The 19,310-nt window shown below is 35.5% G+C and overlaps 1 protein-coding gene across 3 annotated transcripts in view; it reads right to left on the bottom strand.

The window, feature by feature from the left end:
- Wwp1 (WW domain containing E3 ubiquitin protein ligase 1) overlaps window positions 1-14,848 on the bottom strand; it is a gene marked incomplete at its 5' end in the record, with an annotated part of 53,283 nt that extends 38,435 nt beyond the window's left edge. For 2 of the 3 annotated variants that reach the window (XM_013512748.1, XM_013512750.1), the window contains 4 exon segments: window positions 5,011-5,341; window positions 12,528-12,712; window positions 14,555-14,621; window positions 14,711-14,848. In XM_013512748.1, the coding sequence (XP_013368202.1) occupies window positions 5,011-5,341; window positions 12,528-12,712; window positions 14,555-14,621; window positions 14,711-14,848 (721 nt within the window). 3 annotated transcript variants of the gene reach the window in all.
- Window positions 14,849-19,310: the final 4,462 nt, after the last annotated feature.

Here is a 19,310-nt window from a genome sequence, read left to right as displayed (position 1 = left end):
AAATGTCATTCATATCACTGTGACTTTGAATCTTGACTGCCGTGCCTGTTTTTTATAAAAATTGGGTGATTTCCACTGAGAACTCTGACCATTATCTCAGGATCATAACCACAGACTTGAGCTTAAAAAGCTGGAACCTGAAGCTGCACAGCTGTGTGACTCCAAGGAAACTGGCAAAACCTCATGTCAATGGTTGTGCACAACTTCTGTCAACTATCGCACACAACCAGAACGCCCTTTTCCATCTCCACAAAGTCTAGCTTCCCTGTTTCCTATCCTCTCTTCTATTTTGCTCTTTAAATTATATTTGGGGCTTCTCATCTAAGAGAATCTATATGACAGTTAACATTCTATGTTTACTTTGCTCCCTTTTATACTCTCAAGGTACATTCATTTTCCTAAAAATGACTCAAATGTATCCTTCTTTATGGACGAGTAGTGCTGTATATGCACCACGTCATCACACCTTCTGTCTCCATTCGTCTGTTGATGGCAGGTAGGCCCCTGCAAAGATTTAGCTACTATGAGTTGCACAGGTACAGAGATAGGTATGCATACAACACTGTACTACGATGTCTTTAACTCTTTCAGGAAGATAACCAAAAGAGGTTTAGCTGCTTCAAATGCAATCTCTTTCTATTTTTAATTTTCAAAGGAATCTCCATACTGATTTCCACAGTGACTGCCCTAGTTTACATTCCCACCAATAAAGAATTCCTTTTTCCCTACAACTTCACCAGCATTTGTTGTGTTTTCATTTGCATTTCTCTAATAGCCAAGGATTACGAACACTTTATGTACCCACTGGCTGTTTGTACTTCCTCACTTGAAGTGTCTCTTTATTTTGATTGCCCTCTTTTTGATTGTGTCTTCTATTCGGGGGATAATTTTTTGAGTTCCTTATATATTCTAGATATTAGTCTTCTGTCTGAGGCGTCGCTGGCAAAATTGTTTTCCCATCATGTTTGTCTCTTTGTTCTTTCTTTGTTGAGCAGCAGCTTTTAAATTTGAGTCTCACTTGTTGATTATTGGTGTTATTAGGGTGCAAATAGGGTTCTATTCATGAAGTCCTTGTATATACTTATGCCTTCAAGAGTTTTACCTATTTTATTGTCCAGAAGATTGTTTCTATATTTTAATACCTAGGTCTTTGATCCATTTTGATTTTAGTACAGGTTAAGAGATATGTGGCTAGTTTCATTCTTCTACATGTGGAAAGCAGTTTTCCCAGAACCATCTGTTAAAGAGGAAATCTTTTTCTTTAATGTTTATTTTTGGCTCCTTTATCAAAGATCAGATGCATAAGATACCTAAAGCTGTTTCCACATCCTCTACTCTGTTCCATGGCTGTATGTACCTGTTTCTGTGCCAGTACTGTGCTGTTTTTATTACTGTAGTTATGTAATATAATTTGAAATCTAGTATTGTATGCGTCCTGATTTGCTGCTCAGGGTTGTTTTTACTATTCTGGGACTCTTGGTTCTATATAAATGTTAGGATTGTTTCTTCTAGTTCTAAGAAGAATGCTCTTTATATTTTAAAGGAGATTACATTAAATCTATGTATCATTTTTGGTAACACAGCCATTGTGACAAAACTGGCTCTGGCTATCCAGAACAGTGTATGTCTTTCCATTTGCTGATGTGCTCTTCAACCTCTTTTTTCAGAATACTAGTTTTCATTACATCTTGTTTAGGTTAATTCCTGTTTGGGTAATTGAGTGGGGGAACTATAGTGAATGAGAATGTATTCCTGGGGCTGGGGATTTAGCTCAGCGGCAAAGCGCCTGCCTGGCAAGCGCAAGGTCATGAGTTCGGTTCCCGGTACCGGAGAAAAAACCGAGAATGTATTCCTGATTTCTTCTTCAGTGGGTTCCTTGTTAGTAGACAGACTGCTACCGATTTTTGTTTGCTGATTTTGTATCCTGCTACTTTTCTAAATGTAAAGATCATGTCCTCTGTAGCAATTGATTCCTTCCATTCCTATTCATATTCTGTTTATTTCTTTTTCTTGCTCTGGCTAAATCTTCCAGTATTGTACTGAACAGGAGCGCTCACAGTCAATGCCCTCACCTTGTTTCCAATTTTAGAGAAAATGCTTTCAGTTTCTCTCCATTTAGCATGATATTGGCGGTGGGTCTGTCAAATGGCTTTTATCCGTTTGAGATAAAATCCTTCTATATCTATTTTTGTCAAGGTTTTTATTATGAATGGATGTTGGATTATGTCAAAGGCTTTTTCTTTGTCTTAATTTTTGTCTTTGCTTCTGTTTATGTGATGATTTTCATTTTTTGATTTACATATGGTTGAACCATCCTTGCACCTGTGGGACAAAGCCAACTTGGTCATGATGTATGATCTTTTTAGTGTTTTGTTGCATTCTGTTTGCCAGTATCTTTTTAAGGATTTCTGTGTTCACTAAGCAGACTGGCCAAAAACTTAGTTTTTGGTGCTGGACTTTTCATACTTGATAGGGTTTTATTAGTACCTCTATTACACTTCTTGATTTCTTATTACTGGTCTATTCAAGTTTTTATATCTTCTTGGTTAAGTTTTGGTAATTCACATATGTCGAGGAATTTCTCCATTTCTTCCAGGTTCTATAGTTAACTGGAATATAAGTTTTCAATATAGTTTCTTATAACGCTCTGGATTTTGGTGGTGTCTGTTTTGATTTTGCCTTTTTTCAGTTCTAACTAGATTGATACAGGTTTTTTTCATTCCTTCTTTCACTAAGTTTGGCTAAAGGTTTATTAATCTTTAATTCATTGACCTTCTGTGCTTAAATGTTGATCATAATCTATCAATAGACTGTAACCCATGATCTAAAAAACACTCATCTAAATTACTGCAAATGTTCCTAGTACAAAGATCACAAATGGTGGCAATAGGTATGATGAAGCATTTATTTGGCCCCACAGAATTAAGCTTCTCTTTTTAATGTTTTCAGCCAGAACACTTGCTACCTACATAATAAAATGACCTGGATGCTTAACTCGTTAATTCCTAATCTGTCCATAATCACTGTAAATATGATCTTCACAAACTAAAAATACGATTATGCCTTTCTTTGACAATACCGTGGATTCAAGCCAGGGCCTTCACACTGAGCCACATCCCCAACCCTTATTTTTGAGACCAGGTCTCACTACAATTGTCCAAGCTGGGCTTGAACTTGAAATCCTCCAGCCTCAGCTTCTCAGAGTGCTGTAATGACAGGTGTGTGCCACCACAGCTGGCTTTAAAATTCTTTAGTGTTTATTCATGATTTCCAGGAAAAACTCCTCCTAAACCTTTGGCAGACAGACAAAATTCTTCACAGGACTCTTTATTCTTCAGCATTATATTCTTTACTTCTGAAAATGCTGAATTTAAAACTGTAGAAAAATACTATTTCCTGAGTTCAGAATACTCATGTCATGGACGTCAGGGATGGCAGTATGCAACTGACTCTTCTAAGAACAAAGAGCCTTCATTACTTGTTTTGCTAACTTCTACCCTTCTTTCAGGAACTCACTTAGGAGTCATGATTTGACCTCAACAGCATAAATTATTCCCCTTCTCTACCCTCTGCACGTTCCTTCCCCACAGCATCCTAAACATACCTCCGGTCCAACTTTACCTGAAGTGTAGTCACTGGCTGTTTATCACTCATTAGACAATGAGGTTCCTGACAGGAAAAACAGCCTCTTTCATGTGTGCATCACAGTAACGGGCACAAGAGAGACTGGAGATAAATGACTAAATTACTGAACACAGGAGATATGGGACAAGACATTTCTGAGGAGGAAGTGGAAAATAACATAGGCTCTGATGTATCTGGTGGAGACAGAAGAGAGGGATCTCCACAAGGAGCTGCAGATAAGCTCAGAGAAAGGTCTGGCCTAGACATATAGGTATAGATTTAACTGCTAAAGGGACACAGAATACAAGATCCACCCAGGAAAGCACATATGGGAGAAGGCCAAAGGCTGAAATGACAACAGAGAAGTGGGTAAGATCAGATGAGCCAGTAAAGAGCACTGAGAAAAACCACTCCAAAAATAAGAATGAAGTATGAGCACAGTTACTGTGACAAGAAAATGAAGGCAATTAGAGACTAATGAGAAATCTCTGGGCAGTTTCAACAACTACAAGGTGTTAAACACTCTTCCAACAGAATGTCTAACAGATGGACATTTGTACTGCAAGCTGCACTGAAAGTATTTTGGGGGCTGGGGATATAGCACAGCGGCACAAGCCTGGCAAGGTCAAGGTCCTGAGTTTGATTCCTGGCACCAAAAAAAAGAAAGTAGTTCATCTATACTCTTCATGACAGCACTTTCAAACTATACTGAACACCTATGTTTTCAAATCTAAACCTATACGTAATATTCTTGAAGGAAGAAACAATGAACCATCATTAGTAGTAGTACCAGTGCCAAGCAGTGCCAAAAAAAGCTAAGTCAATATGGAAGAGAAGACCAAGTGGGATTCACATACAGAATACTCTATTAAGAAAATCACAAGAAGCTAAATAATAGCCGAGGGAAACTTAAAAGAGGTTAAGAAAAACTAAGCAGCAATAAAAACCTACATCTGTACTAGAGCCATTTGCAGGCTTATGCTACTATGCTCAGCACTCAATATTAACTGAACAGAATGGCTTGCTGCTCTCCAGGGTCAGGTCTGTACAGCAGACCACACAGGAAGCTAGAGAGCTTTGGTTATTACACAGAGTACTGTGGTCACTTTTGCCAAAAAGGAAAAATCAAATCAAGAGGATCTTGTAAATTAACAGATCAGCTTTTCTTTTCCTTTTATATTATATGTATTTCAACTAGATAAGCAATTGCTTTTAGCTCTAAAAAGCGTTTGTGTTGGAACAAATAAATAGTATGAATTGTATTCCAATTTAGATTTCAAGTTTCTGAACAACAGAAATATTTTATATGCATATTGCATTATCGTGTATCACCAAAAAGTTGCTACTTAAATGAAGTCAAACGTTCAAAAAGAATTTTTAACATACCCCGATGGCAAAGACTCTGTGTTGGTATTTCCAGACTGCTGTCGTACAGGTTCCACACACCCATCTGGCTGCCTTAATTTGTCAAAACCAGAACTATTTCCAGAATTAGAAGAGTCAGGGTCTAATATTCTCCTAGCTTCAGATTCCAGTTCTGTACTGGAGGAAAGAATACATTCACTGTGTTCTGAGGAAGCCGGTATCTCTTGAATGGGAGGATCTTCTATGGCAGCACTAGTGCAATTTGAAGTTAAAGTGGTTTCTTCAGATGCTACAGGAATATCCATGGCGGAAGCATTATCGGTTGGTGCAGATGAGGATGATTCTCCATTAACTGAAAAGGGAAAATTAATAAGATGATCCATGAAATGACAACAAACTGCCCAGTCACCCCATTAATGAACTACACTTCTTCAGAACCTAATTCAGACTGAACAATGTGCAAGTACTGATGAACATAAAGTGGAAAGAAATTATATTCCTCCCAGCTCATATTTTAGGAATAAATACATGAATAACAAAATTCCATAATTTTATTTATGTAATTTATATTATAATTATATAAAAATACTTATTTAGATAAGTCTTACATATTCAAACATAATATGCTTATAGTACATATTTATATATACCTTTATTTTATGCAGACACATATATAAATAACCTTGACTGCAGGAAAGAGCCCAGCATTTGGATAACAAATGCTTTCCTTTAATTCTTGAGCAACAGTCTACATGAGTTATATTAAACTTTAAAATGATCCCTTCAATGTCACTTTTTATACATAAATGGTAACTAATAAAATATTTTTAAAAAATTTTGTCTAGTACCAAATACACAATGGCATTAATTCTTAAAATAGTGCTACAAGGGACCACAAAAAAGAACTAGGAACCTGTTCTATACTTTAAGAAATAACTGATTAGTAAAACTCAGGGACAGTTTTCTTAATTTTCATGTTAAGTGTAACTGATGCATTTCAACTAAATATCACTACAAGAATGAGTTAAATTCTAAGTGCAAGGAGAATAGATTACTGAATAAAACCTATAGAACATTACAGATCATAGTTGTAAGGGAAACAATGAAGGTAAACAGAATTAGACTAAGGGAATCCTCACATAATTTTTTTAAAGGAAGAACAAACTTACATGGTAGGAAAGAGAGAAGGGTATACTATCAAAGGAATCAAACAGCATGTAAAAAAACAACAGAATAAATCAAGCACTGTACCAAACACGGAGGACAGAATGGTTGGAGGGTTAAAAAAAAAAATCAACAACAAAATATTTACAGAACTACTCCATACCCAACACTGTTAGATGTCATGGAGAAATAAATATGCAGAGAGACTGAATTCTCATTTCTTTATGATACTCACTTACAAACACTATTTCATTTAATTTCCTTCCTTCATGATGTGAAATTAATTCCCACAAAAGGATTATCAATAGTAGTTCCATGGCAAAACAACAATAAAATATTAAACAAAGAGTAGTATATTAGTAAAGATACAATCCAGTCCAAAAAGAAAGTCATAAACCTTTGTGTATACTGAAACATAGCAAATGAAACGTAAACTGTTAGAAACAAAGAAAATAAAATTTTACCAGTCAGTCAAGGCAAAACTTTGCTTCCAAATGTATTATGTAACTGAACAGCAGATGCTCTCAGCAGTTCTCTTGCCCGTCTTTATCACTACACCCCCCTCTTCTCTATCTTGCTTGCAACTGCTGTGACAGCTTCCTAATTGGTCTCCCTACCTCTTCTCTTGTTCAACTCAAGCTATTCTTCCAAGAACGCTGAAGCAATCCTTTAAACAGACCTTTTCACTCCTCTGATTAATCATCTGCATGGTGTCCTATGGCAAGCGGAATAAATACTAATGTCTTTAACACAGCCCTTGACAGAGACTCTACACAGGCCAGTCCACGGCTACACCTGACTTCTCACAAGGGTTGTATTCTTGTTCATTGAAGGGAACCGACTCTTGCCACTTCAGGAAGGTGTACTTACTGTTCCTACAGTCTCAGAATATTTCACGACTCACCCTTTTCCAGGTCACTCTCATCACATATTCAGAGAAGCAGTCCCTGGGTGTCTTATGTAATGTGGCACATGTCCTGCCCTCTTACTCAATATTGAGTTTCTTTTTCTTTTCTCTTCCTTTGAAATCATTTACTTGTTTTTCATTAAGGTTGGAGTGTAAAAGCTTGGCCAAACTTGTTGACTCCTGTATTCCTAATCACAACTAAATACATTTTTAGAGAAGCTGACATGTACAAAAAACAAAAGTAAGACTTCCTGTTACAGTCAGGAAATATTCTGACTGTAATAAAAACAAAAGCAAAATAAAATATTGAAATATTTGTAAAAATCTGGCAACATGCTCCATACTTTTCAGATTATCTTATTTAATCCTCACAATACAATGCTTCAATCCAAATACCAGCATTATAGTTCTCATATGCTCACTGAAATGATAATTTGCCTGTAATCCTAGTACTCCAGGAGTTTGAGGCAGGCAAATTGGAAGTTTGAGGCCAGCCTAAATTTAGTGACTTAGACTCTGTCTCAGGAAAGGAAAAGGGAAATGGGGAGGGGGCAAGGCGAAAGGGGACAGGGAATGGGGAGCGGGTGGGGAAGTGCGGGAGGGGAGGAGAGGGGAGGACAGCAAAGGAATAGGGCTGGGGATGTAGTTCATTACAAAGGCCCTGGGCTCAATTTCTAGTATTACTGAAAAAAAAAAAGAAAAAAAAAAAAAAGCAATTTGCCTAGCTTAGAGGACAAAATAAATAAATAAAATTACTGGACTGAAGAGGAAATCAAAATGTAATTACAAAATTTGAGGGGAATTAATGATAATGAAAACACAGGCCAAATGCAACTGGACATGCTAAGGAAGCAGCCAAAGGACTTAAAGAACAGTAATAAATGACCTTAGATTTCTATTGAGGGTGTGTACTGTGAAGAAAACTCATTTGTGAATGAGTTTTTTTATTTAGAACACACCAAAAAATCAACTGTAAAACCACTAGAACCAATTAATTGGAACTAAAACATTTCAACAAAATGACCAGACACAAGCTCAATGTCAAGATTACATTCAAGATCTAGCTGAAGAAAACTAAAAAATTTTTAAGAGATAATGAATTGAGAACGATATAAAACACTGATGCCTGAAAGAGTTAATACTGTTAGAAAATTAAAAGTAATTTATTTTTCTTTAGAATACAAATGTTGGTAAGAGTGTAGAGCAACAGAAACTTTCACTCTGTACTGGTGGGAACATGAAAACACTGCCACCTTGGGAGACAACCTGGCAGCTTTTTAATGAAACTAACACACACCGGTCCACCAATCTCACTCCTCAATCCTGATCAGGAGACTACCCATGTCTACACAAAAGCCTGCACACAAATGTGTACAGCAGCTTTATCCTCAGTGGCCCCCAAACTGAAGCAACCAAGGTGCTTCAACAAATGCAGTGGCATTTTATTTACTGATAAAAAGAAATATCAACCCACAGACATGGAGGAATCCTAAGTGCACAGTGATTAGCAAAAAGAGTCAGTCTGAAAAGACTACATGCCGTATCATGACTCCAACTACATGACATTTCAGAGATGGCAGAGCTATGGAGGCAATAAAAAGATCAGTGGTTTCTAAGGCCTCAGGGGAAGAGAGGAATAGATAAAACATGGAAATTCCGGACCAGTGAAACTACCACTATGGTACTGTAATGGCACGTACATGGTAACAGGCATTTCTCAAAACACACAGAACTAGTGCAATAGAGAGAGACAGACTTATCAAAAATTAGACAATTTATCAATAAGAGTTCATTAGCTGTACTAAATTAATGCAAAATATTGACAACAGGGAACTTTGAAATGGGATACGAGAAGCATAAGAGCTCTGTACTATCTGCCCAATTTTTCAGTAAATCTAAAACTGTTCTAAATATAAAGTCTTTTAATTATTAAAAAAAAACAGCTTAGAGAACAATTACTTTCCTTCAATAATTCACCAAGTTTGTTATCCAATACTGCCAGAACTTTGTCAAGATGCCACACACTTACTTTGATTGCAGGGCTTATTGTTCATACACATCAGTGTTCTCAAATAGGGAAAACTATGCCCCTCAAGGGACATTTAGTAATGCTTAGGGATGTGCTTTCCATAACTAAGACGAAGGGAGATGTTCCTGGCACCTCCTAGCCTGCAATAATCCTAAATATCGTAGTACGATGCACAGAACCGTCGCCTAAGACAAAGAACGCCCCAAAATGTCAATAGCGCTGAGGCTGAGAAACTGATAATGCATGTACCAAGACTCCTGGCAGTGTCCAGCGTGGCATACTTATGCAAAGTAAGTATCTGCTGACAAATGGATACAAGAATGATCCCCCCGCCACACACACTCTCAGAAAGAAAGGAAAGAGAGGGAAGGAAAAGAAACAAAACAGAAAGTAAAAAACAGGGCCACTAAGCACACAGATAATGAGAAACTATGGAGACTCGTATATAAGCAAATAATTAAAATATTATGTGATAGTAAGTTAATAGAAGCTTATGTGAACTATCTCATCTCTTCCTCCATAAATACAAGACCATATCCCATAGCCATAAGACCACACATACGCTTTAACTTTTTTTTCTCCTTAAAGGAACAGGTTTCTGCATAAAAGGTAGGGATATGCATAATAAGCATGATAAATTAAAAACTGTACATAGTGTCATGTCAGTTTTAGTCATTTTGCAACCAAATAAGTTCACAAAAAATTATTCAGTACTATAATTTCTACTGTAATTTCCTCACTATTGTAATAAAATAACGTTAGGCAATTTATAAAGTCAAGACATTAATTTGCTCAGTTTGAGAGATTCAGGGGCATGACAGTGTCATCAGCTAGTTCTGGTACAGATCTCAGGGTGAATGGGGGAACATGTGAGAGCAGGAGATCAGATTTCTTTGTTGTTTTGTTCTGTTTTGTTTTGTTTTTTTTTGAGACAGGGCTCACTATGTAGTTCAGACTGGCCTTGAACCCACCTACTATGTAGCTGAGGCAGGTCTCAAACTTGTGGTGATCTTCCTGCCTCAGCCTCCTGCCTTAGCCTTAGTGCTGGGGTTACAGGCATGTTCCACCAAGCCTGGCTGAGATCAGATTTTGAGACAGGATGCTGGGAGCAACTCAGAGGTCAGGCTCACACTTGGAAACAGCTCACTCTCTTGAGACCACAGAACTACCTTACTTCTCCCAAAGTCGTGCCCCCGATGGGCTAAGAACCTGTCATTAGATCCCACCTCTTGAAGGTCCTACCATCTCTCACTGCCACATTAAAGATCAAACTTCCCACACGTGAACCTTTGAGGGACAAATCACATTTAACTGTAACAACAGACAGGCTATTAGAGAAATCGTATTTTATACACAGAATATGTACTCCCCTAGTCTCATCCCCCCAGCCCCAACAACAAAAACTGATTTTAACTTGGAAAAAAAAAAAAAAAGTATCACTTTGTCCATCATCTTAAACAGACAAGGACTATCCATTCCTTAAAAAGATACCTGAATTCATCCTCCTAGTAAGGCGTGGGCAATCGTACAAAAAGACACCAGTTAAGTGGTTGCTACTAACAGAGTAGGTTCCGGAAGCCTTTGTAGACCAGTCAATAGAATGATGACCACTGGATTGTTTGGTCGGATGACTCCAGCGATAGTCAAAGGAGGTGAAAAGGCAGGGGAAGTACCATTTGAAACAATTAACATATAAAAAGTTAGCACTACCCTTTTGAAACATTATACAAACTACATACATCAAAATGAACAAGAGCACAGTACAAAGTACACAGCCACCCACAAAGCTGGCTGTCAGTTATATACCTCTTCTACTCCCTAGCTGTGTGACAGCTGTGTTTCAGTTCCCTCATCAGAGAAAAGCTAAAAACGCTGGTACCTATTGCAAAGAGTCACTGTAAGAATTAAATCCATTCATGGACATACATACAGTGTTTGGAACATGCGCAACAAAAGCATTAGTTATTAACAGCATTCTTCAGATTGTCATAGGTTCCCTTATATTATGAATGCTGTGGGAATTCTGCATGATGGAATTTTCGTTTCTGGTTTCTCGTATGTGTACTTTACTTCTACTTTGAAATTTCAGGCAAGGATAACCAAGGAAGGAATATATGAAGTAAATTTATTCCCACAGGAAAGCCTCTATAAAGTGACAACTACAGAGTACAACTAAAAGACTTTTCAGAGGAGAGCCTCAGTTAATTCCTTCTTCTTTTTACATCAACATCCAAATATAATGAAACACTAAAACTACTCTGTTAGTAGCAACACACAGTCAATACATACTTTTAACAATCTACTCAAACACCTACATATTTGGGAGTAAGAGCGAAAAATCCTTAAATTAAGTGGAGGAAGATGAGAAGAAAAACAGAAAGGCGGTAAAAGACTGTTGGAAATGAGCATTCAATATTTGCATCTTATCCTTCTCATGAATTAGAAGGGGACTTAAGAATGGAATGGGCTCAATCATTCTGAGTCCAAAAATAATCCCATATAACAAAATAACTCATTCATTTGGTCATATGAGCGTGAGCAAGTTCTGATTTTTTTATTGTTTTATATTTACAACTTCTTTGAAGAGTTCATAAAGAAGTCACACTATTTAAAATGAAAATTTTAAAATGGATGGATAATTAGATTTTTTTTCTCCATTTTATTTTTTAGCATGAATTACTATTTGATAACTTGAAAATCTCCTGGGCAAAGAAGCAATGGATTCACGTCTCACTGTGAAGAACTCCTACTCTGGTAAACATTTTTGGTTATCTGCACAATAATGTTTAATTGACTTGTACTATGATGTTTTCTATCATTCTATACTGGAGAAAAAGCAATATAAAGCAGAGTTATATGAAACTCCATTGTAGTTTCTCTCTTGGAATTATGGAAGATATTATGTTGTTCATATTATGGTGTATTTTCAGATAAGTCCAAACACGATTATAAAAAATCATCCTTAGGCATTCCTTCTATTAGAGTGTAATTCTTACTCTTCAGAAATAAAACTTTCTGATAGCTATATCAAATCAACATTCATTTTTCTCCCAAGTTAGATACTAAGGCAATAAAAAGAATATTGTATACCAAGAGACAGAATCATTCATTACTAACTCTAATGAGCCAATGAATTCACTAAGTTTCTTTCAGAAACCCATTTCATTTCATGGATTAAACAGTATTTTGAGGCATAAAATCAAAGAATTTAGCTATCATATAAACACTTGCTTAGGGAAATGCACTGTGATCAGGAAACCATTATATTTTTGGAATATCTTCCTAAGTATGTAATCTAGGAAATTTCAAATTTAGAAAAAATTTAGCAGTTGTAATTTTAAAATACTTATCACAGAATGGAAGACTGCACAAAAAAGGAGTACAGGCACAGAAAGAAAATTTAATTTAGTTAAATGTTTCATTTGTAGCCATGCTTACCAGTGTCACTGGTAGGCTCAGATGAGAGGGATTTTGGAGCTGGTGTATTTTTGGGTCTGGCAGCAACCTGAGACGGAGATGAAGGTGCACTGTCTCCATTAACTATATACAAGTGGCATGCGTTTTGGACTACAGTGTTTGTAGGTACATGATTATCTATTCCATTAGTACTTTCGACAGCCAACCTTTAAAAAGAAAAAAGTATCTTACTTCAACGATTTAAGTACAATTAAACAACTTTTCATCTACATCTTTATAAATATTTACTAATTTCTTACTATTCAAGTAAAGAGATAGGTATAAAGATATGCCTCCTTCTATTACATTAACATTCAAACTACTCTCAGTTCTAAGTGTACCTATAATGGCAGAAAACAAAACAAAACCCTGATATATAAGTATATTGAGTCCTTATCAATTCAGTCCCTCAAAGTAATACTCAAATTGTACAATTTAAGTCTGAGAGTATTAACCTATTCTAAATACTCTAAAAGCAACTGTAAAAAAACTCATAAAATTCTATTAAACTTTCAAAAACCAATTCTAAACATAACTTTATTTAGTGCTGCAAAAAGCTGGTAATACTGACTGCAAATTATGTACTAGTCGTGACAGTCATAAGTACATGAGGATCAGAGAAAGCTGTTATAGTCCCAAATGATAATTTATGATCTATAAATTAAGTGCAAGTAAATAAGAACTATACAATGAGATACTTTAAGTCCTCCTGGCAGTGAAAAGATGTTGGACAATATCATGGAAGTGACCAGGAAAGCTCTTCCAAATACAGAGGCACTCTGTATCTAGAGAGCACCCTAAGTATTTTTTTTTTAAAATATAAATCATATCATGTCCCTTTCCTGCCTAAAATCCACTATACTTGGGCGGAAAAAAACCCTTATATTTCCAACCAAAGCCTGGAAAACTTTGGAAAATTCAACCCCATTCCCATCCTACATCTCTGAGATCTGTTTCTTTTCCAACTCCTTCTTGCTAATCTCACGATATAAAAACACACATATATTTCACACACTAATGCATTTCACTCAGCCTAACTGTTGTGTCCTTTCAGTCATGCATTTTCTCAATGTAAATTATAGTATGGACATGAAATAAATTTAAAGGCAAGTATACATTCTGAAACTATAGTTACCTTTCCAAATGCTTTGAAGAGAATTATTTAATAGCAATTTAACAGTGGTGGTATTAATAACTCTGTGGAGTAATAAAGGTCACATACCTTATACTTTTTCAAATACGCCAGATCAATTTTATAGCAATATGTTTTTATATTTTCAGGTTTTAATTTTACCATATTTGAAACATTAGAGCCTTTATTAACTGTCATGAAACGTGAATGTCAAGGAGTTTACAAAATGGCAGACAATTTTAGTGTAAAACCACAATCTGTGGAAAATTTACTTCCTCATAATCAACACGAGAATGCCACTCTAGACAAGAGTAAGATTATTCTATAGTATCTGACTCTGCTTATTGATTACGCCTAAGTACAGATTTTTTAAAAGGACATTCAACAAAGAATGAAGCATTCATACATGCTATATGTAAGTAAAGCCTGAAACATTACGCTAGGTGAAAGAGACAGTTGTAAAGTTCACACACTGTGTGAGTCTGTTTATAGGAAATATCCAGAAAAGACAAATATACAGAAATACAAAGTAAATTACAAATGCCAGAGGTTGAGAGAAGAAAAGAATTGGGGGGAATGCTGCTGGACAGAGCTTCTTTCGGAGAGTGATAAGAATGTTCTCAAAGCAGAAACTAGTGACAACATATGAATACACTAAAATCTAATGAAATGAACACTTTAAACAAATGACTTTTATGGTATAATTTTAAAAAACCATTATTTTAAGACTAGTTTCATAACAATTCAACAAATAACATGATTTACACAAAAACTTTTTAATTCTGTGGCAAATGCTACATTACAGTTAATCTCTGAAACCTCAGACATGGGAAATGCTACATGATGTTACCACAAATACAAAAATAAAATATTCTACCTGCTAGTGGTCCTTGCTGAAGGCTCTCCATTTTCATGTAAGGCATCACCATTTTGCTGTACTTCTACTGAACAACAAGAAAGAAAGAAACTACATTTTTATACACTTCTTGCTGACTTTTCCTTTAAATCTTAAAAACACATAAACTTAGCTTACTGGTTGGAGATGAGGTGCAGTTTGGTAGATTTTCTTGCTCAATAACCAATCCATCAAGCACAACTGTCAATTCACCAGTTTGCACTACGCCATTCTTGTTTTCCAAGGAAAGTTTTAATTGTTCTTTTACTTTTTCCACTAGAAAAGGGAATATCCTAATTTAACAGCTTTTGCCACATAGAATATACTTTAGAAATCAAAACTACATGTCAAGAGTTACTCTAGTTCAGCATCTGACAGCTACATGTGGAAGAGATTCTTTGAATTTTTAACAGTAGGCCCTTCTATATTACACCAAGGTTGATCCCTTCACTACTTAAGCAACCCTTTCTTCCCACCCTATGCTCCCAATATCTTTGCTTCTTTGCACAGTAAACTTCAGAGAATATATATCTAAAGAATAACTGCAACAATTAACTAAACATGTTCTTCAGCCCGAAGACCCACAGAGGATCCTTGTGGTTGAAGCACAATTTCTGCACGAGAGCCAGGCATTTACAAATTTCAGCTCTGCTACTCACTAACTGTACTTGAGTAAGTTATTTAAAATTTCTTTAAGCCTCAGTTGTTTCATTACAATGTAGACCAAGTGCTTCAAACTAAAGGGACAGTGCTAAGGATCTAATGAAAATCATGCAGACGGCCCTAGCACCACATATGACACATATATGCTAAGTAGTGTGACAAGAGTTTGTTATTTCTTTGTTATTATATAAAGCTAAATATTTCCCCATTACTAGGAAATTTAGTTTCTATTCAAAGTCATTTTGCTTCAACTTCTATCCCACAGAATTCATATTAACAGGGAGTGAGGAGAATGTGAAGATGCCAGCTGAAAGAATCAAAGACTCAATTACACGGGGAAACTAAGTTTTCCCTCGGAAACATATTGTACTGCATGGTCGATACAGTAAACAATAATATACCGTACATTTTAAAATCACTGAGGATATAAATTTCCAATGTTCTCACCATAAAAAATTTTGATACATTAATTTACTTGATTCATTTATTCCATACATTATAAAGTGTATCACTTTATAAACATACACAACTATAATTTATCAATTTACAATTTTATGTAATTTAAAAACTTCTCAGTGATCACTTTATTATTCAAAATGGGGGCAATTAATTCAACCTGATCTTCACTGGCTCTCTGTAGCTTTTGAAATCATGGGATATTTCACATGAAGTTCCTAACTGTGATGCTTCCTGTATGTGACAACTTAACCTCCTTCCCCCAGTTTAACAAATATCCAGCATAAACATGCTGACTGACTATCCAAGTACAGAAAAAGACAAGACAAAAATCTGGACAGGAACTGTCTGAGAAAAACTAAAGAATCATACAATAAAAGAAGCGCTTACAGAACTCCCACTCCATACTCCAACTATTTGTGGCATCGTAAACCTCATTTCCATCCCATGTGAAGAACAATAAATAAGTAAACTAAAATGTGTGTGCGCGCACACACACACACATAAAACCAAACTACAGGAGAATGAATTTCACTGTTCTCCAATAATCTGCATCTGAGAAACTATACTAATATTTTATTTCATTTGTGCCTTTTTTCTCCATTTAAAGTGTCTGGAACTTAGAGATTTGGGTTTCTTTCCTAAAATATTTAGCTACTTGAATAGACTTCTAAAGCATGTCCTTTTAAAGTCTCTCAGAGTGGATCTAACAGCAAATTCTCACTTCTACTTACCTATAATTGTGTACCTTCTCGTCTTCAAAAAACAGATTTGACAAACATGCAATTTCATATTGACAGTGATCTTCTCCCAACTCTTTGAAGATATTTTTGTACTATCTTCTCCTATCACTGCTAATTCTGAATTTTTAAATTTATAATCTTTGCAAATACCTGTTTTTCTTCAGTGATGCCTTAAAATGTTTGTCTTTGGTATTATGTATTTCACTAATGATACGTCATAATTTCCTCTTTGCTACCTTGTTTTGGGTAATATGGCTCTACTGAGTCATGCTTTTCATTAGTGTTCAGAAACTTATAGCTATTATCTCTCCTTTTTTTTTTTCCTCAGGTATTAATTTATTCAATAGCAAATAGTACTTAAGCGTACATTTTGGAATTTTTCAGCTCATACCTGACTTGGTATACCAGCCTACATAGTGAGTTCAAGGCCAGCCTGAACTATATAGTGCGATTGGTAAGACTGTGTCTAAAAAAAAACCCAACCAAATAAATAATCACTTCAATTTCCTAAAATAACTTCCCCACTACGATCAAACCATGTCTGTACCCTAGGAAATCATGGCCTCCATATAAATACCTTCTGGCTCCAGTCCCCTTGTCTATATTGTAATCAGCCTTTGAAGACTATATTGTCTGTCATTCACGCTACAAACTCTTAACTGTCTTGTCAAACACCATATAGTAGCTTTTCAGGCTTACTAGATCCAGGGTTTTCTCCTTAAGAGGCTGATGTTTTTTCCTTCTTTTATTGTCACAAGACCTACATAGTCATTCTTTCTCTTCTCTCTCACTTCATCTCTTACAAAGCTAGTCTCTGTAAATAGGTGAGGAACATGTACTTACTCCAGAACATCCCTCCACTGGAACCTTCTATGCAAATATATAAATTCTGTTAATTCAAAGTACTGACTGTCAAATATATGGATATAGCGTATCTCAAAAATGCAATATTGTTTTTATCAATAATCTTTCCCCTCTATACCTTTCTGGCTTAAGGGGAGGATGGGACATGTTTGTGGTAACTTTACTCAGTCTTCAGTTATCTATTTTAGCATTAGCAGTTTTTGGAAAGTAACAAGCACCCCAAATTTACACCTCATTCAACTGAAGCCTAAAACCCAAGTTCAAGTACAAAGCCAATAAGTTAAATCAAAGGCCATCTAGAATTTTTATCATCATTCATCAATGTATTTTTAAACTGCCTCTAAGTTACCTAAAAAGCACAGTAATTTTATATTAATTCTAAAGAAAAGTCATAGGTAAGAATCAGAAAAGCTGTGTTCTAGTCACAATCCTGCAATTGTGTACTCTTGAGCAAGTTGCTTAGATGGTAAGCTATTTCATCAGTAAAGTAGGTGACTGGGACTAATATATAGGTTTCTTTTACTTTTAAGCACTATGATTTAATCACCAGGTTTAATTCTTAAAAACAATTTACTGCTATTGTGGGCTACCATTTAATAGCATCTCACTCCAAATTCACATGTTGAAGTCTTAACCCCCAATTCTTCAAAATGTCACTACGTAGAGATAGGCTCTTTAAAGAAGTAACTAAGTTAAAATAATGTCCTTAGGGTAGGCCCTAATAAGAACGACCTGAGTCCACACAAAAAGAGGACACTCACTCACAGACTCATATACAGAGGAAGGACCACATGAGAACAAAGGGAAAAGATGGCTCCTGACAAGGTAAGAGGAAGAAATTAATCTCACCAACACTGGGAGCACAGAGTTCTAGCTTCCAGAAGAGAAAATAACCTCCAGCTGTTTAAGGTTGCCAGCCCATGGTACTTTATCATGGCAGCTCCAGCAAACTGATGTACCCTTCAGTTATTAAAAACATTCACTGACAACTTAGTGTTTGTAAGATGCTGGTACTGTAATTTCTGAAGACCTCCTCACTGTATAAATGTTTACGAAATATTATTTTTCTTCTGAGCATACTGTGCTCAATTAATCTTAAGAGATAACTGTAAGTTTACTATATTAATCAGGATTTCATTTCCAAGTATACTGACTTTTACCACATTCTTAGATGATCATGGCAAAATCTTTATTTGGAGGACAACTGTAACCTTAATAACACCAAAGTTCAGTACAGTCTAATATAATAGAATTAAAAACAATCTAAACCATCAACAATAGGGACATGGTTAAATAACAACCCTGGCAGGGTACTGTATCCTTATAAAATGTTTTATTTCTGTATTAGGGCAAACTGCAGGTCCTGAAAAATAATCATGCCACAGCAGAGAAACTTACAATGGTTCAAGAGAACATGTTTTAAAAATCTGAACTTACATAAGACTGAGTATGGTTCACCAATTCGTATAAACCATAATAATTAACATATTTATGCCCAAATTTTGCATCAAAAACAGATTTTAGGTTACATATGGATTTTCAGAAAGATATTTTAAAATACCAACTTATTTTAAGCACTAACATTTTTGGCACTTTACATAGAAAACCTATTTTTTGGAATTAATGGGAAAATATCTAAGTAAACAAGATGAACACAAAGATTTAGATTTGGATAAGGGCATTACTTTTAATAAACTATTACAAACTGCATGATGTCAGATAATACAAAATTAGATAATGGTGTGAAGAAACATGCAGTTCTTAAGACTCATACACTAGAACTCTGCTTTTTAATCTTCAATGAATCACATATTTTGAGAATTTAATAAAAGCTCTGAATCCTGCCCTCAGAATTACAAACTCATGTATATATAGCCATTTTTTTGCATTTAGTAATAAGAGGTTTACAAATAAACTGTAGCCTAAAATACCTTAAGAATCCCTAGGCTAGAAAAATTTAGTATCATGGAAACATAATGTTTATAGTAATTATTAACTTTTTTTTTTTTTTT

This window comes from Chinchilla lanigera, unplaced genomic scaffold (assembly GCF_000276665.1).
Source record: "Chinchilla lanigera isolate Chin_1 unplaced genomic scaffold, ChiLan1.0 scaffold00016, whole genome shotgun sequence".
Classification (NCBI taxonomy): Eukaryota; Metazoa; Chordata; class Mammalia; order Rodentia; family Chinchillidae; genus Chinchilla; species Chinchilla lanigera.
This window is presented reverse-complemented; position numbering and strand designations above follow the sequence as displayed.